General features: G+C 44.0%; 1 protein-coding gene across 4 annotated transcripts; it reads left to right on the top strand.

Annotated features, from left to right (window-relative positions):
* Positions 1-14: 14 nt before the first annotated feature.
* On the top strand, positions 15-15,860 carry lsm14aa (LSM14A mRNA processing body assembly factor a). 4 transcript variants are annotated; one of them, XM_039017637.1, is made up of 10 exons: positions 15-298; positions 7,229-7,392; positions 7,593-7,752; positions 8,400-8,531; positions 9,668-10,021; positions 11,939-12,118; positions 12,375-12,552; positions 12,709-12,750; positions 12,925-13,168; positions 13,622-15,860. In XM_039017637.1, the coding sequence occupies exons 1-10, from the start codon at positions 178-180 to the stop codon at positions 13,643-13,645; spliced, it is 1,599 nt and encodes a 532-aa protein (XP_038873565.1). In that variant the 5' UTR covers positions 15-177; the 3' UTR covers positions 13,646-15,860. The 4 variants fall into 4 exon arrangements, with proteins under 4 accessions (XP_038873565.1, XP_038873566.1, XP_038873564.1 ...); XM_039017638.1 differs by having other exon boundaries at positions 7,593-7,785; positions 9,668-9,883; XM_039017636.1 differs by having other exon boundaries at positions 7,593-7,785; positions 13,625-15,860.
* Positions 15,861-17,411: the final 1,551 nt, after the last annotated feature.

Below are 17,411 nucleotides of genomic sequence, written 5' to 3'. Positions count from 1 at the left end.
GCCCCCGTGTTTAGAAAGACGATGGAAAATGAGGTAGCCATATTGTAGTGGAGGACCAAAAATATAGCAAGTCAGAGAAGCACAAAACAGAGCTAGCCAAAGTTAAATTATTCAAAGAAACGTTCAGTTGGGAGGGAGATCGTTGGCAATTTAGCCATCTAAGACCGGGAAGACACCATGAGTGGAGGAACCCCTTATATCGGGAGCAAAATCAGCCTAATCTCGAAGGCCGAGATTCGTTACGAAGGGATCCTCTACACTATTGATACTGAAAATTCGACTGTCGCACTTGCAAAAGGTAAATAACTCGTGCAAATAATAATGTATCAGAACTGTTGTGCACCAACTAAATACATACAGAGATGCCTCTAAACAAACGCAATTTCTTCACACCTTGTGGATTGTTATTGTTTCCTTGCTGTTCTGAAAAAGTTGTCTAGTTAGCTAACAAGCTAGCTAGCTAATTGACTATCCAGCTAGTTAGCTAGCTAAAGTGATGTTTCAAAGGATTTGTATAATTTTTGCCGGCAGCAGTAGCTTTGAATGTAGCGCTTACGAGCCAAAACAGGTCCCCGAAAATTGTGCACCACGTCATCCATTTTTTGTTTTATTTTTTTAATTGAACCTTTATTTAACTAGGCAAGTCAGTGAAGAACACATTTTTATTTACAATGACGGCCTAACCCGGATGATGCTGGGCCAATTGTGCGCATCCCTATGGGACTCCCAATCATGGCCTGTTGTGGTACAACCTGGAATCGAACCAGGGTCTGTAGTGACTCCTCTATCACTGAAATGCAGTGCCTAGACCGCTGCGCCACTTTGGAAGCCCTTAATATAATTTCATAGTAGTTAAACAAATTCAAATTCTTACAAAATGTTAAGAATTTGTAAATGCTTAAAGGGATGCTCCAGAGCTTTTGTATAATTTAGTAGGGGTCTATCTGTGGACCGCACCCACTACGCATCACCACTAACATTAAGCTAGCTAGCAACTTCCTTCACCGTAACGTTTATAGAATTGCACAGCAAGTGGTACCAATGCACCAAGTCTGGAACCAACAAACATTGAATAACGATGTAAGCTTTATGTAACATTTGAGTACGAACCCATTACACCTCATTGTTTACTAACAGGACCCTAAAAGCTTCTACCCCCCCCCCCCCCCGACTGCTAAATATCTAATCGAATGGCTACCCGGGCTACTTGCGTTGACCCTTTTTTGCACTAACTCTCTTGCACTGACTCTGCACACACTGGACTCTACCCACACACTTGCATTGACACCCCAACACACACTACATATGCCCACACACAAACATGCATACTGACGCCTTACACACACTCGCACATATGCTGCTGCTACTTACTTATCTATCCGGTTGCCTAGTCACTTTAACCCTACCCATGGCTACCTCAATTACCTCGTACCCCTGCACATCGACTCGGTACTGATACTTTCTGTATGTAGTCATGTTATTTTCTACTCCCTATATATATATAGCCATGCTATTTTTACTCATTTTTATTTGTTATTTACTGTATTTATTCCTTATTCCGCTATTTATATTTTTTTTATAGAAATAAAGCTTATATTTAACTCTGCGTTGGAAATGGACCCGCAAGTAACCATTTCGCTGTTAGTCTACACCTGTTGTCTATGAAGCATGTGACAAATAACATTTTATTTGAAAGCAGTGCTCAGCAGACTGGGACAAAGGACACTACTGGTGTCCCCTAGCAACCTAGCAGCCTACTTCTTCTTTGGTGGGGTTTTTCGCCAGTTTGCATCCAACATTATTGGTGCATTACCGCCACCTACTGTGCTGGAGTGTTGACCAGAGACGGCGCTAGCTGCCTCAATGCAATGGCAGTGTGCGCGGCATGTAGTGTGCGCGGCATGTAGTAACCGCAGTCCGCAGATAGACATTAATGATAATTTCAGCCAGTAGTTTTGTCACGACACAAAACGGGTCCCGGAAAACTGTACTATGTCATCCATTTTGTATTGTATATGTTACGTCCTGCAATTATCTTTTTGCAATTCGTATGATATTTTACGAATTCCAATTCATACAATATGTTATGAATTTGTAAGTGCTTAAGCTCCCGGACTGCATTAGCTACCTGGTGATGTAACTTGTTTTCTAGTTAGCAAGCTAACCATGTTTATTTTAAGTACATGCTGAGAGTATCATGTAACCTTACCATATGATGAACTTACGGTGCCATAGCATGACAACTGCATTGCTAACATTCACAAGCAACTCAACATCAGGTTGTTGAGGAGTGATTGTGCTGGATTTTGGCAATTTGACAGCCTCTAATTTGTGGCGCTGTTCTGAGTAATGTGACTGGGAAAACTGGTGCCAGCAAGTTAGTAGCTAAGCTGAGATCAAAATCAGACTAGCTATGTATTTCAGTTAGTGTTTCCAGGTTGTGAGGGTTAAAGTGATTGATGTCATTGAACATTCACCTGGCTGAAAAACTAAAACTGCACCACTAATTTTAACACAACAATCTTCCTGATCCTAGTAGGAACCTGTGTACTGTATGTAAGCGACCCACAGGATGTCCAACTTTTGTTTACGGACAAATGTGACTCGTTTCAGGAAACTAGGCATATGTCGCAGATCACCACTTCACAGGAGAGCCATTTGAATTTAAACTTTTTTTATTTTATTTTTTGCCAGAAATGTCTTCGGGAATATGAACTTTCATGTGTCTTAATAACAGACTTGTATGCCATCTGTAAATATGAATAAAATGGTTAAATTATTAGCATAGTTGGCTTAGCCACAGAAAAAGTCAGCAACCTTCCAGCTAGCCATGATTGGCTGAGATAATGAGTGGGCTGGACATGCTGAGAGATTAGTTCAGATTGGTCTGCCATGTAGCAGACGTCTGTCTGTTTGAGCTGGTCAGTATGTGTAGGTAATCCTGTCAAACGCGGCTTTAGAACTAGAGAAGTGTTGCTCTCCACATTCTGGAGGACCGACTTTTGAAATAAGTGGAACTCGAGTGGAATTTGAGTATGATAGCTAAGGAGATGGAGAAAACACCGGAATCTGGATTACATCTTCAAACTAAGGGTAACCATAGCATCCGTGACCGGGAGAAGCATCCATCCATGATGTATGGGGTAAGATAGTCTAGCTAGCTACATTTTCAGATTTTACACGTTTCTAATTTTGACAGTCGTTTTCATTGCTAGTTAGTGTACTGCTAGCTAAAGTTAGTTGTCTCACTAGCTAACGTTGTGTATCATCTGTGTAGTAATATTATTCGTATCTCAGAGCCATTTGCCTTTCTAGTTATAGCCTAATGTTAGCTAGCTAACGTTTGAACCTGGTTGGTTAGCTAGCTAACATTTGAACCTGGTTGGTTAGCTACCTGCAGTTTCATGCAGGGTAGTAATGTCATGAGTTGGGATTATGGTTCATTGTTTAGCTAGCTAGCTACATGTCTTAACAAGACTCCACTATGCAAGTATCCACTTCAATAGGGCGTGTAAAATGGTCAGTGAGCTTTTCTCTCATTTGTGTTTGAAGTAGCTAGCCAACGTTAGCCAGTAAGCTTGGGTGCTTGACTGCTGTTGTTAGGACAGAACACTCGGATCAACCCTTAAAGAAATGGGTTGGGCTAATGCTTAGTAGGGTGTGAACGATGCTGAATGGGTGTAGACAAAGAGCTCTCCAGTAGGTACCAAAACATTCAAAGGCTAAGTTTATCAACTTTCAAAGCAGAATTGCTGTCCCATTGTTCCTCAACTGTAGTGTAATGATGTACAATTTTCTAGCTTGGAATCTCTACTTTTATTCAATAAAAAAAACCACTTTCAAATTTTGCTATGTAAGATCGAGCTGGTCGGTCACATATTCAATCTCTTCATATCCCAGTCTGTTGTCCCCACTTGATTCATCATGTCCACCATTGTTCCAGTACCCAAGAAATTGAAGGTAACTGAACTAAATGATTATCGCCCCATAGCACTCAGTTCTGTCATCATGAAGTTCGAGAGGGTAGTTAAGGACCATATCACCTCCACCTTAACCGACACCCACTACAATTCTCATACCGCCCCAACAGTTCGGACAGCACAATCGCCATTGCACTGCACACTGCCCTATCCCACCTGGACAAGAGAAATACCTATGTAAGAATGCTGTTCATCGACTAGAGCTCAGCGTTCAACCCCATGCTGCTTTCCAAGCTCATCACTAAGCTGAGAGCCCTCCCTCTGCAACAGGGTCCTGGACTTCCTGACGGGCCGACCCCAAGTGGTGAAGGTAGGCAACAACGGCAGAGCGAGCACACCAATCCACGTCTAAGGGGCCGCAGTGGAGAGGGTGAAAAGTTTCAAGTTCCTCTGCGTGCACATCACCTGCAATGGTCCATTTACACAGACAGTGTGGTGAAGGCCTACACCTTTTCTATTCCTATTCTGACCATACTTTCTTCACACACGATGCAATCGCCATTGCACTGCCCTATCCCACCTCGACAAGAACAAAACCTAATGTAAGAATGCTGTTCATCGACTACAGCTCAGCCTTCAACACCATAGTGCCCTCAAAGCTCATCACAAAGCTAAGGACCCTGGGACTAAACACCTCCCTCTGCAACTGGATCCTGGACTTCCTCAAGGGCTGCCCCAAGGTGTTGAGGGTAGGCAACAACACATACGCCATGCTGACCCTCAACACTGGGGCCCCTCAGGGGTGCGTGCTCAGTCTTCTCCTGTACTCCCTGTTCACGCTTGAGTGAGTGGCCGTGCACGACTCCAACACAATGATTAAGTTTGCAGACAACACAACAGTGGTAGGCCTGATCACCGACGATGATGAGACAGCCTATAGGGAGGAGGTCAGAGACCTGACAGTGTGGTGCCAGGACAAAAACCTCTCCCTCAATGTTACCAAGACAAGGGAGCCTATCTTGGACTACAGGGAATGGAGGGCTTCGGCTTGGCCCAAAGCCCTCCGTTCCCTTTTACAGATGCACCATTGAGAGCATCCTGTCGGGCTGTATCAATTGCACCATCTGCAACCGCCGGGCTCTCCAGAGGGTGGTGCGGTCAGCCTAACGCATCAACGGGGGCACACTGCCTGCCTTCCAAGACATCTACAGAACCCTGTGTCACAGGAAGGCCAAGAAGATCATCAAGGACCTCAGCCACCCGAGCCACGGCCTGTTTACCCCGCCACCATCTAGGGGGAGACTGTACAGGTTCATCAACTTAAATAGTCACCACTAACCAGCCTCCGCCCAGTACCCTGCCATGAACCTTAGTCACTGTTACTAGCCAGTCACCAACCTGTACTCTACCCTGCACCTTAGACTGCTGCCCTATTTACAGTGTCTTTGTGTTACAGCCTGAATTTAAAATGGATTAAATGTTTTTGTCACTGGCCTACACACTAACCCATAATGTCAAAGTATCATTTTTGACATTTTTACAAATGAATACAAAATGTACCGCTGAAATGTCTTGAGTCAATAAGCGTTCAAGCCTTAAGTTCAGGAGTAAAACTTTTCTTAAGTCACAAGTTGCATGGACTCCTTCTGTGCAAAAATAGTGTTTAACATGATTTGAGTGTCTAACTCATCTCTGTACCCCACACATACAATTATTTGTAAGGTCCCTCAGTCGAGCAGTGAATTTCAAAAACCGATTCAACCACAAAGACCAGGGAGCTTTTCCAATGCCTCGCAAAGGAGGACACCTATTGCTATGAGACTCAATTGAGCTCGGGTGTATCCTGTTTCCATTGATCATCCTTAAGATGTTTCTACAACTTGATTGGAGTCCACCTGTGGTACATTCAATTGATTGGACATGATTTGGAAAGGTACATACCTGTCTATATAAAGGTCCCAAAGTTGACAGTGCATGTCAGAGCAAAAACCAAGCCATGAGGTCGAAGGAATTGTCCTTGGGGCTCCGAGACAGGATCGTGTCGAGGCACAGATCTGGGGAAGAGTACCAAAAACATTCTGCAGCCTTGAATGTCCACGAACACAGTGGCCTCCGTTCTTAAATGGTAATGGTGGTTCCAAACTAAGACTCTTAGAGCTAGCCGCCCGGCCAAACTGAGCAGTCAGGGAGGTGACTAAAAACCTGATGGTCACTCTGACAGAGCTCCAGAGTTCCTCTGTGGAGATGGGAGAACCTTCCAGAAGAACAACCATCTCTGCAGCACTCCACCAATCAGGCCTTTATGGTAGAGTGGCCACTCTTCAGTTGAAGACGCATGACAGCCCGCTTGGAGTTTTCCAAAAGGCACCTAAAGGACTCTCAGACCATGAGGAACAAGATTCTCTGGTCTGAGGAAATGCCAAGCGTCACGTCTGGAGGAAACCTGGCACTATCCCTACGGTGAAGTGTGGTGGCAGCATCATGCTGTGGGGATGTTTTTCAGCGGCAGGGACTGGGAGACTGGTCAAGATCGGGGGAAAGATGAGCGGAGTGAAGTACAGAGATCCTTGATGAAAACCTGCTCAGGACGTCAGACTGGGTTGAAGTTTCACCTTCCAACAGGACAAAGACCCTAAGCACACAGCGAAGACCACTCAGGAGTGGCTTCGGGACATGTCCTTGAATGTGCCTGGACTTGAACCTGATCGAACATCTCTGGAGAGACCTGAAATGGCTGTGCAGCGACGCTCCCCATCCAACCTGACCGAGCTTGAGGAGAATGGGAGAAACAGCTTGTAGCGTCATACCCAAGAAGACTAGGCTGTAATCGCAGCTAAAGGTGCTTCAACAAAGTACTGGTCTGAATACATGTGATATTTCAGTTACAGTATTTAAAAAAAAATATATATATATATGCTAAAATTTCTAAACCTGTTTTTGGTTGGCTTTGTGGTGTTTGTGTGGATTGAATCTAATACATTTTAGAATAAGGCTTTAACGTAGCTAATTGTGGAAATGTCAAGGGGTCTGAATACTTTCTGGCTGCTGTGTGTGTCGATAGAGCAAAAATATGAAGGTGTTCTTATTGTTGTGTACACCGTGTATATATTTCAAACTCTGACATTGGTCGTTCGGATTTTTCTTAATAAATGTTTTGATTTTGAGGATTTGTGTGTAGTGTTGTATTACTGCACTGTTGGAGCTAGAAACAAGCATTTCCCTTCACCTGCAATCTGTGTTCATGACCAATAAACTTAAATTTGATGTCACTGCTTATGCTAACTGTATGTTTTGTGTTTCCTCCGTAGTTCGCTCTTTTGGCACAGAGGATCGGCCCACCGATAGGCCCATCCCGCCCCGAGATGAGATCTTTGAGTACATCATCTTTCGAGGCAGTGACATTAAGGACCTGACTGTATGTGAGCCGCCCAAGCCAACATGCTCTCTCCCTCAGGACCCGGCCATCGTCCAGGTAGGGGCAGCTTCTCCCAACCCAAAAGAAATTAAATATCCCAAGTACACCCATGTGAAACAAAGACACGTTCAATAAAAGTAAAGAATCAGCCAATTGTCAATTTGCATTGCCATTCCACTATACAAAAGCAATATAGTTGTCTTTCCATTGCGCTGTGTACTGATATTTGACTTGATCACCCTTTTTCTCCTCTCCAGTCGTCCATGGGCTCGGCCCCTCTGCCTGCTCCTGCTGCCGCATCAGCATCATTTCAGTCGGTGGGCTCTTATGGCCTATTCAACCGAGCCCCGGTGCCCCCGTACAACCAGTTCAGCACCAGCCCCCTGGTGTCCCCGCAGTTTGGCGCCGTTGGTGTCGGTAAGAGCCACAGCAGCACGAGGCCTGGATATGGTGAGGAAGTGATCGCTAGCTAAGTTAATGTCACGTGTTCAAGGTCTATTATCAGTTATACTTTACTAATGTCAAGTGTGTTCTAAAGCTTATTATTAGTCCTGTTAAGTGTTTGTCAGTCACACTTTGCAAATGTGTGCTAATGCTATGCATTGAGTCAACTACCTGTGAAATGCAGGTAGATATTAGTCTACGTTTTAAGCCAACTGTCAGGAAAGAACATAGTCCTGCATGCTTTCCAAGGGTTGCGGGTCTTCATGTGGTCCATGGATCAGGTTGGATATGCCACAGGAGCAGAGGAAGGTTGGACTGTAGGCTCCACTATTGTCAGTCACTTGCCTTGTCTCCCCTACACTTATTAGACATTCAAGAAGGGACATAGTACACACTTTATAGACTCTCACACTAAATAGACTCTCACTATGTAGTTTCTCAATTAGACAGTACCACTCACCATGTCTGCTCTATTACACTGATGCTAATCAATCAGGATCACAGGTCAGGAACTCGCCAAATCATGAAATGAGGCCAGTTGGAACGTATACTATCGAGAGGACTCTCCACCTTATGCCGTTGCCCTAAATACTCTACACCTGCTGTTCCTCTCCATACAGGAAGATCAGTCCCCTCCTCCTTTGGGAGTGACACAAGCTCAGCTGCACCCCAGTCTCAGAGCAGTGCTATTGGCGCTGCTCTCCCCACTGATTCACGCTCTCTGGGTACCACTACTACCCTTGTATCTAAAGGTAAAAGAAGGAAACCACTGTGGCACTTATGTATGTTAGGCCTGTGTATAGTCTTGTGAAGAGCACAATGAGGTCAACCTATACTGCTTTGGAAAACTAGAATGTGGATCAGTATAAGAATGTCTTCTCAAATAACATAACATCATGCTTTTCACAACATGTAACCTGCATGTCTTCAACACACTGTATTATGTAGGTTTGTTGTCAACTACACTACCGTTCAAGATTTTGGTGTCTCTTACAAATGTCCTTGTTTTTGAAAGAAATGCACTTGGAAACGGCTGATTTTTAATGGAATATCTACATAGATGTACAGAGGCCTGTTATCAGCAACCATCACTCCTGTGTTCCAATGGCACGTTGTGTTAGCTAATCCAAGTTTATCATTTTAAAAGGCAAATTGATCATTAGAAAACCCTTTTGCAATTATGTTAGCACAGCTGAAAACTGTTGTGCTGATTTTAAAGAAGCAATAAAACTGGCCTTCTTTAGACAAGTTGAGTATCTGGAGCATCAACATTTGTTGGTTCAATTACAAGCTCAAAATGGCCAGAAACAGAACTTTCTTCTGAAACTCGTCAGTCTATTTTTGTTCTGAGAAATAAAGGCAATTCCATGTGAGAAATTGCAGAGAAACTGAAGATCTCGTACAACGCTGTGTACTACCTTCACAGAACAGCGCAAACTGGCTCTAACCAGAATAGAAAGAGGAGTGGGAGGCCCCGGTGCACAACTGAGCAAGAGGACAAGTACATTAGTGTCTAATTTGAGAAACCGGTGCCTCACGTCCTCAACTGGCAGCTTCATTAAATAGTACCCGCAAAACACCATCTCAATGTCAGCAGTGAAGAGGTGACTCCGGGAATGCTGGCCTTCTAGGCAGAGTTGCAAAGAAAAATACATATCTCAGACTGGCCAATAAAAAGAAAAGATTAAGATGGGCAAAAGAACACACACTGGACAGAGGAACTCTGCCTAGAAGGCCAGCATCCCGGAGTCGCCTTTTCAAAAACAAGGACATTTCTAAGTGACCCCTAACTTTTGAACGATAGTGTAAATCTGACTCTTGACAGGCCAGTGCTGAGTAATTGTTGTCTCAGCAGTGTTGTGTAACCCCAACCCCTCTTTTCTCCCAGTCCGCACTAGCCCCTCTCTGGACCCTCTGAGGAAGAGCCCCACCCTAGAGCAGGTTGTCCAGGCCACCCCGTCGGGCCCCCCGGCCCCTGGCTTGGGCCGCAGGAGTCCCGCTCCCGGCCGCACGGCCCCCTCGGTTGCAGCTGCCGGCCCCGTCCACCAGAAGGCCCAGCAGCACCACCACCATATCCAGGATGGAGGTGAACCCAGGAGGACCGGTGAGACTGTCAGTGGGGCCCGCAGTAACCAGGCCTGGCCTGCGCTCCGCAATGCACCGATCTCTCATCAACACCACACCACTGCTGTAGATAGGGCTTCCACTGCAGGGCTTATGCACTCTATCTTTAGCTCCTCAGGTGAGACCTATCGGACGCTTTACCTGTATGTTTTATATTTTGGGGACTGCAACACAATAGCGAGCGTTTGTAAAAACCTAAAATGAGCCGTCATGTTGTGATTGTAACGTTCTGTTCCAGAGGTTCTGCATTTGAACCAATTGTGCCTTTTTCTAAGGTAGGAGTCTATAGTGTTGGGCTAAATCTCTTTATTAAAGTTGATCCGAGCTCTCTAAACTGAAGGACCGTACCATTCCAGGCACAGAGGGCCAGAAAGCACCCAGACCAGAGTCTGAGCAGCAGGTGCCAGGTGAAGGCAGGGATGCCAGTCAACGGCCAGCAGGTTAACTGACCCCCTCTGCTCTAACCGTCCTCTGAGCTCAGCTCCACACCTATTCAGACTCTGCATGCCCTAGTGACTTCTACTCAAACCGTCGAGCCCATGTTAATGTACACATCCCGTGTGCTGTAGTAGGTTACATAGCTGGTTACATTACATGGTCCGTTGCTTGCGACTGTCTGTATTGCTGTGCACAGATTGACATGCTCTTCATGTCAATAGAAGTAATGAGATGGCGATGGCTGCTCTGTTTAGTCGAAGTTGTGTTCTAGTAATTCTATTTTCCAAATTTTTGGTGATAATACACTGCTCAAAAAAATAAAGGGAACACTTAAACAACACAATGTAACTCCAAGTCAATCACACTTCTGTGAAATCAAACTGTCCACTTAGGAAGCAACACTGATTGACAATAAATTTCACATGCTGTTGTGCAAATGGAATAGACAAAAGGTGGAAATTATAGGCAATTAGCAAGACACCCCCAATAAAGGAGTGATTCTGCAGGTGGTGACCACAGACCACTTCTCAGTTCCTATGCTTCCTGGCTGATGTTTTGGTCACTTTTGAATGCTGGCGGTGCTTTCACTCTAGTGGTAGCATGAGACGGAGTCTACAACTCACACAAGTGGCTCAGGTAGTGCAGCTCATCCAGGATGGCACATCAATGCGAGCTGTGGCAAGAAGGTTTGCTGTGTCTGTCAGCGTAGTGTCCAGAGCATTTGCAGGGCTCTGGCAGTGCACCTCCTTGCACAAAGGCGGAGGTAGCGGTCCTGCTGCTGGGTTGTTGCCCTCCTACGGCCTCCTCCACGTCTCCTGATGTACTGGCCTGTCTCCTGGTAGCGCCTCCATGCTCTGGACACTACGCTGACAGACACAGCAAACCTTTTTGCCACAGCTCGCATTGATGTGCCATCCTGGATGAACTGCACTACCTGAGCCACTTGTGTGGGTTGTAGACTCCGTCTCATGCTACCACTAGAGTGAGAGCACCGCCAGCATTCAAAAGTGACCAAAACATCAGCCAGGAAGCATAGGAACTGAGAAGTGGTCTGTGGTCACCACCTGCAGAATCACTCCTTTATTGGGGGTGTCTTGCTAATTGCCTATAATTTCCACCTTTTGTCTATTCCATTTGCACAACAGCATGTGAAATTTATTGTCAATCAGTGTTGCTTCCTAAGTGGACAGTTTGATTTCACAAAAGTGTGATTGACTTGGAGTTACATTGTGTTGTTTAAGTGTTCCCTTTATTTTTTTGAGCAGTGTATGTTGTGTGGGTTTGTAGTGTGTTTTGATGGGTAATGCTATTCACACTATGGTTATGTGCTGCTGGAATTTGTCACATCTGTCAGGGTTTTAATATTTTGAAGTCTGTGATGGAAGGCAAGCCATTTGTGCTTTATTCTGTCGAGTGTATATGGTTATACCTGGGGTAGTTGGCTGTGCTCTCATCGACTAGCCTAGGATGCAGTGGAAATGTCTGCACACTTTTATTATTAATATTCTACTCATTTTGTATTATTTAATTGTATTGTTTGTGGTGATTGCTATGTGTTTTATATGCTAATATTGTCTCTTCTGTCTCTGTTTTCCAGCTGGCTGCCCCCAACCTCAGAGGCGTGGTCGTGGTGGCGGACACCGCGGCAGGGGCCACTTCAACGTGCGCCGAGACGGGCCAATGAAGTTTGAGAAGGACTTTGACTTTGAGAGTGCCAATGCCCAGTTCAACAAGGAGGAGATTGACAGAGAGTTCCACAGCAAGCTCAAACTGAAAGGTACCGGAGAATAGTCGAAAAATGGGGGACCTGTCACGTGACTCAACACCAACACTTGGTAAAAGAGATAGAGATGAAAGAGACTGATTTTAGGATAGTCTCGAGTTATGTGGATGTGCGCCTGCCACAATGTAATGGGCTATATTGAAGAAACGTGTCTGACTTGTGATTTATCCTTTATATTATTGAGAGTAAATTATAGTTTGCAACTTCCTTTATTTTTCATGAGTGTCTGACCTTCAATGTTATCCTACAGATGAGAAGACTGAGAAGCCGGAGAAGGCAGCGGTGAACGGGGAGGATAAGGGCGATTCCGGGGTGGAGACCCTGAACAGCGAGGGCAACGCTGATGAAGGGGGAGAGGCACTAACGCCTAACGTATACTATGACAAGTCAAAGTCTTTCTTCGACAATATCTCCTGTGATGACAGCAGGTAGGCTACAGCTGCCCATATCCATCCCAAAGCTTTTATAGCAGTTACCTCTTTGTCCCTTTATCTTGCACATGATTGAGAATGAACAATACAATCTTTTCTTCCCTTGGGCATGCCCAATACGTGATAATAACCATATTCTATTCTGTTTTCCAGGAAAGCTGCAGAAAGATCTGGAGGCGGCTCTGGTTTCCCACGGTTTGTCTTTTCTCAGATCCATTCTATCCCATGCTAATGTTTTGATACTATACAATGTGGCGTTGTTGATACACATACTTCCATGTACTATACAAGTCCATTGTGGATTCAGTAAGGCACTGTCATCATCCTCGTCCAACCACAGCTGAGCGTCTAACATTTTCTCATTGGCAGGGAGCGGAGGCAGACCTGGGCCGAGGAGAGGCGGATGAACTCGGAGACGTTCGGCATCCCTCTGCGCGGGGGTCGGGGCCGTGGGGGCTACCGTGGCCGGGGCGGCATAGGCTTCCGCGGGGGCAGGGGACGCTCGGCCAGCAGAGGGTCCTTTGGCCCCCCCCAAGGAGGCCACGGCTACAGGGGAGGATACAACAGAACAAGCCAGGGAGGACGGGAGTTCTCAGAGAACTTTGAGTACAGGGTAATGTATATGTTTGTTACGTATTAAGGTTGGGAATTGCCAGGGACCTCAAGATACGATATTGTCACGATACTTAGGTGCCGATACAATGTGTATTGCAATTCTCACGATTTTATATGTATTGCGATTTGATACTGTGATTTCATTGCGATTTGATGTTTCAGACATATTGCTCACGATATGTCTGCTGCAGAGAGTGCATGACAATGAGTTTTAATCAGTCATGGAAATAAAAGTGCTGAAAACAAATTGGCTCCCTATTTAAAGATGGAGAACAAGCTATGAAGGAAAAATACTGGAGTTTTGGTGCAGGTACAGCCAACTAGCCCAAAAATAATATTGTGATATGTAACTTTGATTTGTTTTTCCCTCATCACTACCTTTAAGCACTTGTACATAACTTTAACAACAGTGAAGTCATCAAAATTAAGTGTTACATTTTTTTCCTTCCAGAAGGATAACAAGGTGGCCGCGTAATACAACTGGAGGACGGATCAACAGAGTTGCAACACCTCATGTTTAAAAATAGTTTAGGTTGCTACTTTTGACTAAAGGAAGGAAGATGTACTAGCTGTATATTTGTCACCAGCACTGGGTTAGACTGCTTGAATGCAACTTATTTTCCATATCTTTTAACAATGGAAATGATGCAATATGTCATGATCTCTTCAAAACTATTTCCAGGTGGCTTAATTGTGTATAAATATCATATTTCAGAGGGACGTCAGTATTTCTTTTTTTTTTAGCAATTAGATTTTTTTCTCCATTTTCTCCTAAACTTGTATTTGATAATATTCTGTTAAGTGTAGAAGGCTGTATACATGAGCCTTCCAACTGAGGAGCACTGACATAGGTTTATTTGTTTGGATATATCCTGTTATAACTTCAGCGGAAAAATAGTCAGTGGGGTCCGTCAGTTACTTCCGTGTATACTACACATACCATACCTAGTACGCTAGGCATCTATTTATCCCACTTCTCTAAATGGCAGAGCTTGTGGTTTTTTGCTAAATATTCTCAACTTTTTGTCAATATTCTGTTTTTCATTTACTTCCAGCTCTTACTTTAGATGTTTTTATTAGGGCTTTATCCGTCTTCTGTTAATTCTGGTTTAAACCAACAAGGAATCATCTGTATTGTCTTACTCCCATTCTACACTAGTGTATGGAGGATAGAGATGGTGCTAGATGTTAACACTTTGCTTTATTCTTCTGGTTTTGTGATATAGTTTAACTCTGGATGCGTAACTAGGAATAGGGAAGGATAGGTCAGTAATGGCGCATAAGTCAGAACAAATTTTCTTTATTTTAAAATGTTCTGTATATTGCCCTGTACTCAAGGGCTCCTGGTATTGTGTGACTAGAGTTGTATAATGCTGCTTTTTGCTACAGTTCTTTTTCTAGCGTCATCTACAAGAGCTAGCTAAAGCAGGCCATCTAAGTATGCTTCTTCCTGACAAATGGCCCAGTTTATCATTGGTTACATTTTTGTTTGTAACCTTTCTATGGAACTTACAAAAATGTTGGTTATTCACTTTTACCAATTTTTTTGCCAGGCAGTTGCTTCTGAATTGGTTAAAACCTCATCCTGAATTCCCCATTTCTATCAAACAGGAATGCCAGAAATAATTTCACCCACCAACATTGCTTAGTACTTGAGATGTCTGACAGAGAAACCATGTCCTGACTAAGCTCTTGATTCGATGCCACTAACTCTGTCATGGCACTGCATGGTGATTGATAGCCTGCTGCAGCTACACAAGTGATGGCAGAAGAATTACTGAGTTAAGTACGTAAAATATTAGAACGAGTTGCATAGTCATTTGGTTTTAGCGAAATAGGCATTAGTTACTTAGCAACATTGAAGCAATTTTTGGAGGATTTGAATGATCGGGCACAAATTGGGTAAAGGTTGGTTAATGGGAAGTGATGAACTTTGACTGAGTATTAGAAAGGTACACACAGTTGCACTTTTACTGTTGAAGTCGTTTTATAAAGGTGTCTTTTTGTTAATTTGTGTATACTGAGGATGTATTCCAGTTCTGCTAACTGGATGACAATATGGTTGGGTCCCAAATGTCACCCTATTCCCTATATAGTGAACTACTTGGCTCTGGTCAAAAGTAGTGCACTTTATAGGATGTAGGGTCGTAATGTAGAATGGCTGGTGGGATGGGATGAATCTCAACTGTATTGACTTGATTACTCTTTCCTTGCATCTTTCTCAAAACTTTGGGAGAAGATGCTATGCTTCAATGTGCTTTGTGAAGAAGACAATGAGGGAGGACATAAGGAATCAAGGAAATAGTTGAGATGCACCTATAGGATCATGTGCCTAGTTCAGGGGGATGTCCTTTGTCTCCATTTCATGTTGGGTTGTAACAAAACAAATGCACAGAACACTGCATGAGGGTCCTGCACATCAGAAGCTGCAGAATCATGACCCAAAGCAACAAGATACAATAACTTACTGAAATGTCTGTGCTGTGGGTAGTTTGTTTGCACTTCAAGATCTTTAATATACAGACTTAAAGGTTGTTTATTTGGGTTACTTTTCCTAACAGTCTCTGGTGTCACAGCCACGTGTTTTGTCTCTAAACCCAGCATGATTACCTCTCCTGTGGGCCTCAGTGGACAGTTTTTTTTGTGTGTTTTTTTTAATTCAGAGCATACAATAAAAGTTGTTCATTACATTCTGTGTTTTTCCTCCTTATGGTTTGAGTGTGAGTACCTGCTGAGTATTCCATTGCTTGTCTTAATCATTTCCCCCTTCGCAGCTTCCTCAAATAGAAATTGTCAATACCACCTGTGTGTTACCTGTGGCTTTCTTTTTTTCCCTCCCTCTGCTGTAACCGACAATGTTTGATATGTCTAGCTAAGCCTAATTAGATAGCGAGTTTAAACCATACGACCCCATGGGGTTGTCATCGGAGAGAGGAGACTGGTTGGGTGTCATAGAGTGACAATGCATGGGTCTGCCATTGGTGCATTGGAGTTATCTAACGATTTCCTACTAGTGCACTAAATTGGGGAGAGGCTATACGGAAATTGATGACGTTTATCGCGCACCTGAGTTGTCCTGATGAGCCCTTCCCAGCTTATGTTTGCTAGCTTGTAACAAACGCGACATGGCGCTAGATAAAACTTGTAAAATATTTTGATGGGCGAGGGAGAAATAACCTCTAGTCTTGGTCACCATGACATACCAATAAGCTACCATGACAAGCCGGTTCTATGCGATTGCCGATGTGAGTTCCTTCCCACCGGGTAGCTGCATCCATGCACCTTAATTGGGGAGAACGGCATGTGGTAATAACTGAAGTGGAATAGTATTCAAAGGTATTTGATGTCGTTCCATATGCTCCGTTCCGGGCATTATGAGCCGTTCTCCCCTCCGCTGCATCCAGATATGGAGACTTGTGTGTGTGCAAGTGGGTGTGTCGATAGCGCTCTGCTTTTGGTTAGACAACAGAACAATTAGCCAGATTTTACCAGATGTATAAATGTGAAGCATCCGGTTTGGCGTTTTGACCCACTATCAAATATGGTGATGAGGAAGCCCAGTCGCCGGCAGTGGGAGAAGATGGAGTGAGATGGAGTTTGGTCGACATTCGGCTCATTTTCTCATTGATAAAACATTTGATCTCAATACAGTTTTGTTTGTAGTTTTGCAATCTTTAACATAGTTTCCCAAAAAATTGTGTCGTTTAGAACGAGTGCAATGATGAATTGAGCTATTGCACACACGCGCTTCACAGACTAGGCGTTCCCTAACGGAAATATGCAAATAAATACTAGAACGCGCCAACAGGATCTCGCTAGTTCTGCCCACTGATTTGATTTGCTCTCATTGGAGAAGACTCATACATGCTCTATTTTGGATTAGTGGGTTTTGATTGAGCAGTATTTTTTCCCCCCTATCGTCCGTTTCTTAAAGTGCAACTACCATACATTGAGCTACCATACCCCGAGAGTTTGGACTTCTATTTTTACACCAAAGAATGTATGAGTCGTATTTCACTATTAGTTTTACACAAATAATCTTACATTTTCAGTTTTAAAACGATTGTTTGTTTATTTTATTTATTATTGATGTTTTTGTTGCTTCATGCGTTGTGTGTTTACTGTGATGGTCACCCTGATATTGGTTGGGTAACTACTGCCCACGCTGTGACGGATAGTAGTGCTTGTCTAGCAGGAGCGAAGCACTGTGTCGTTGCTGTCCATGCCCTCATTGAGTAGTA

The sequence above is a fragment of the Salvelinus namaycush genome, chromosome 21 (assembly GCF_016432855.1).
Source record: "Salvelinus namaycush isolate Seneca chromosome 21, SaNama_1.0, whole genome shotgun sequence".
Classification (NCBI taxonomy): Eukaryota; Metazoa; Chordata; class Actinopteri; order Salmoniformes; family Salmonidae; genus Salvelinus; species Salvelinus namaycush.
The sequence above is the reverse complement of the archived record's forward strand: the minus strand, read 5'-3'. Positions and strand labels throughout refer to the sequence as shown.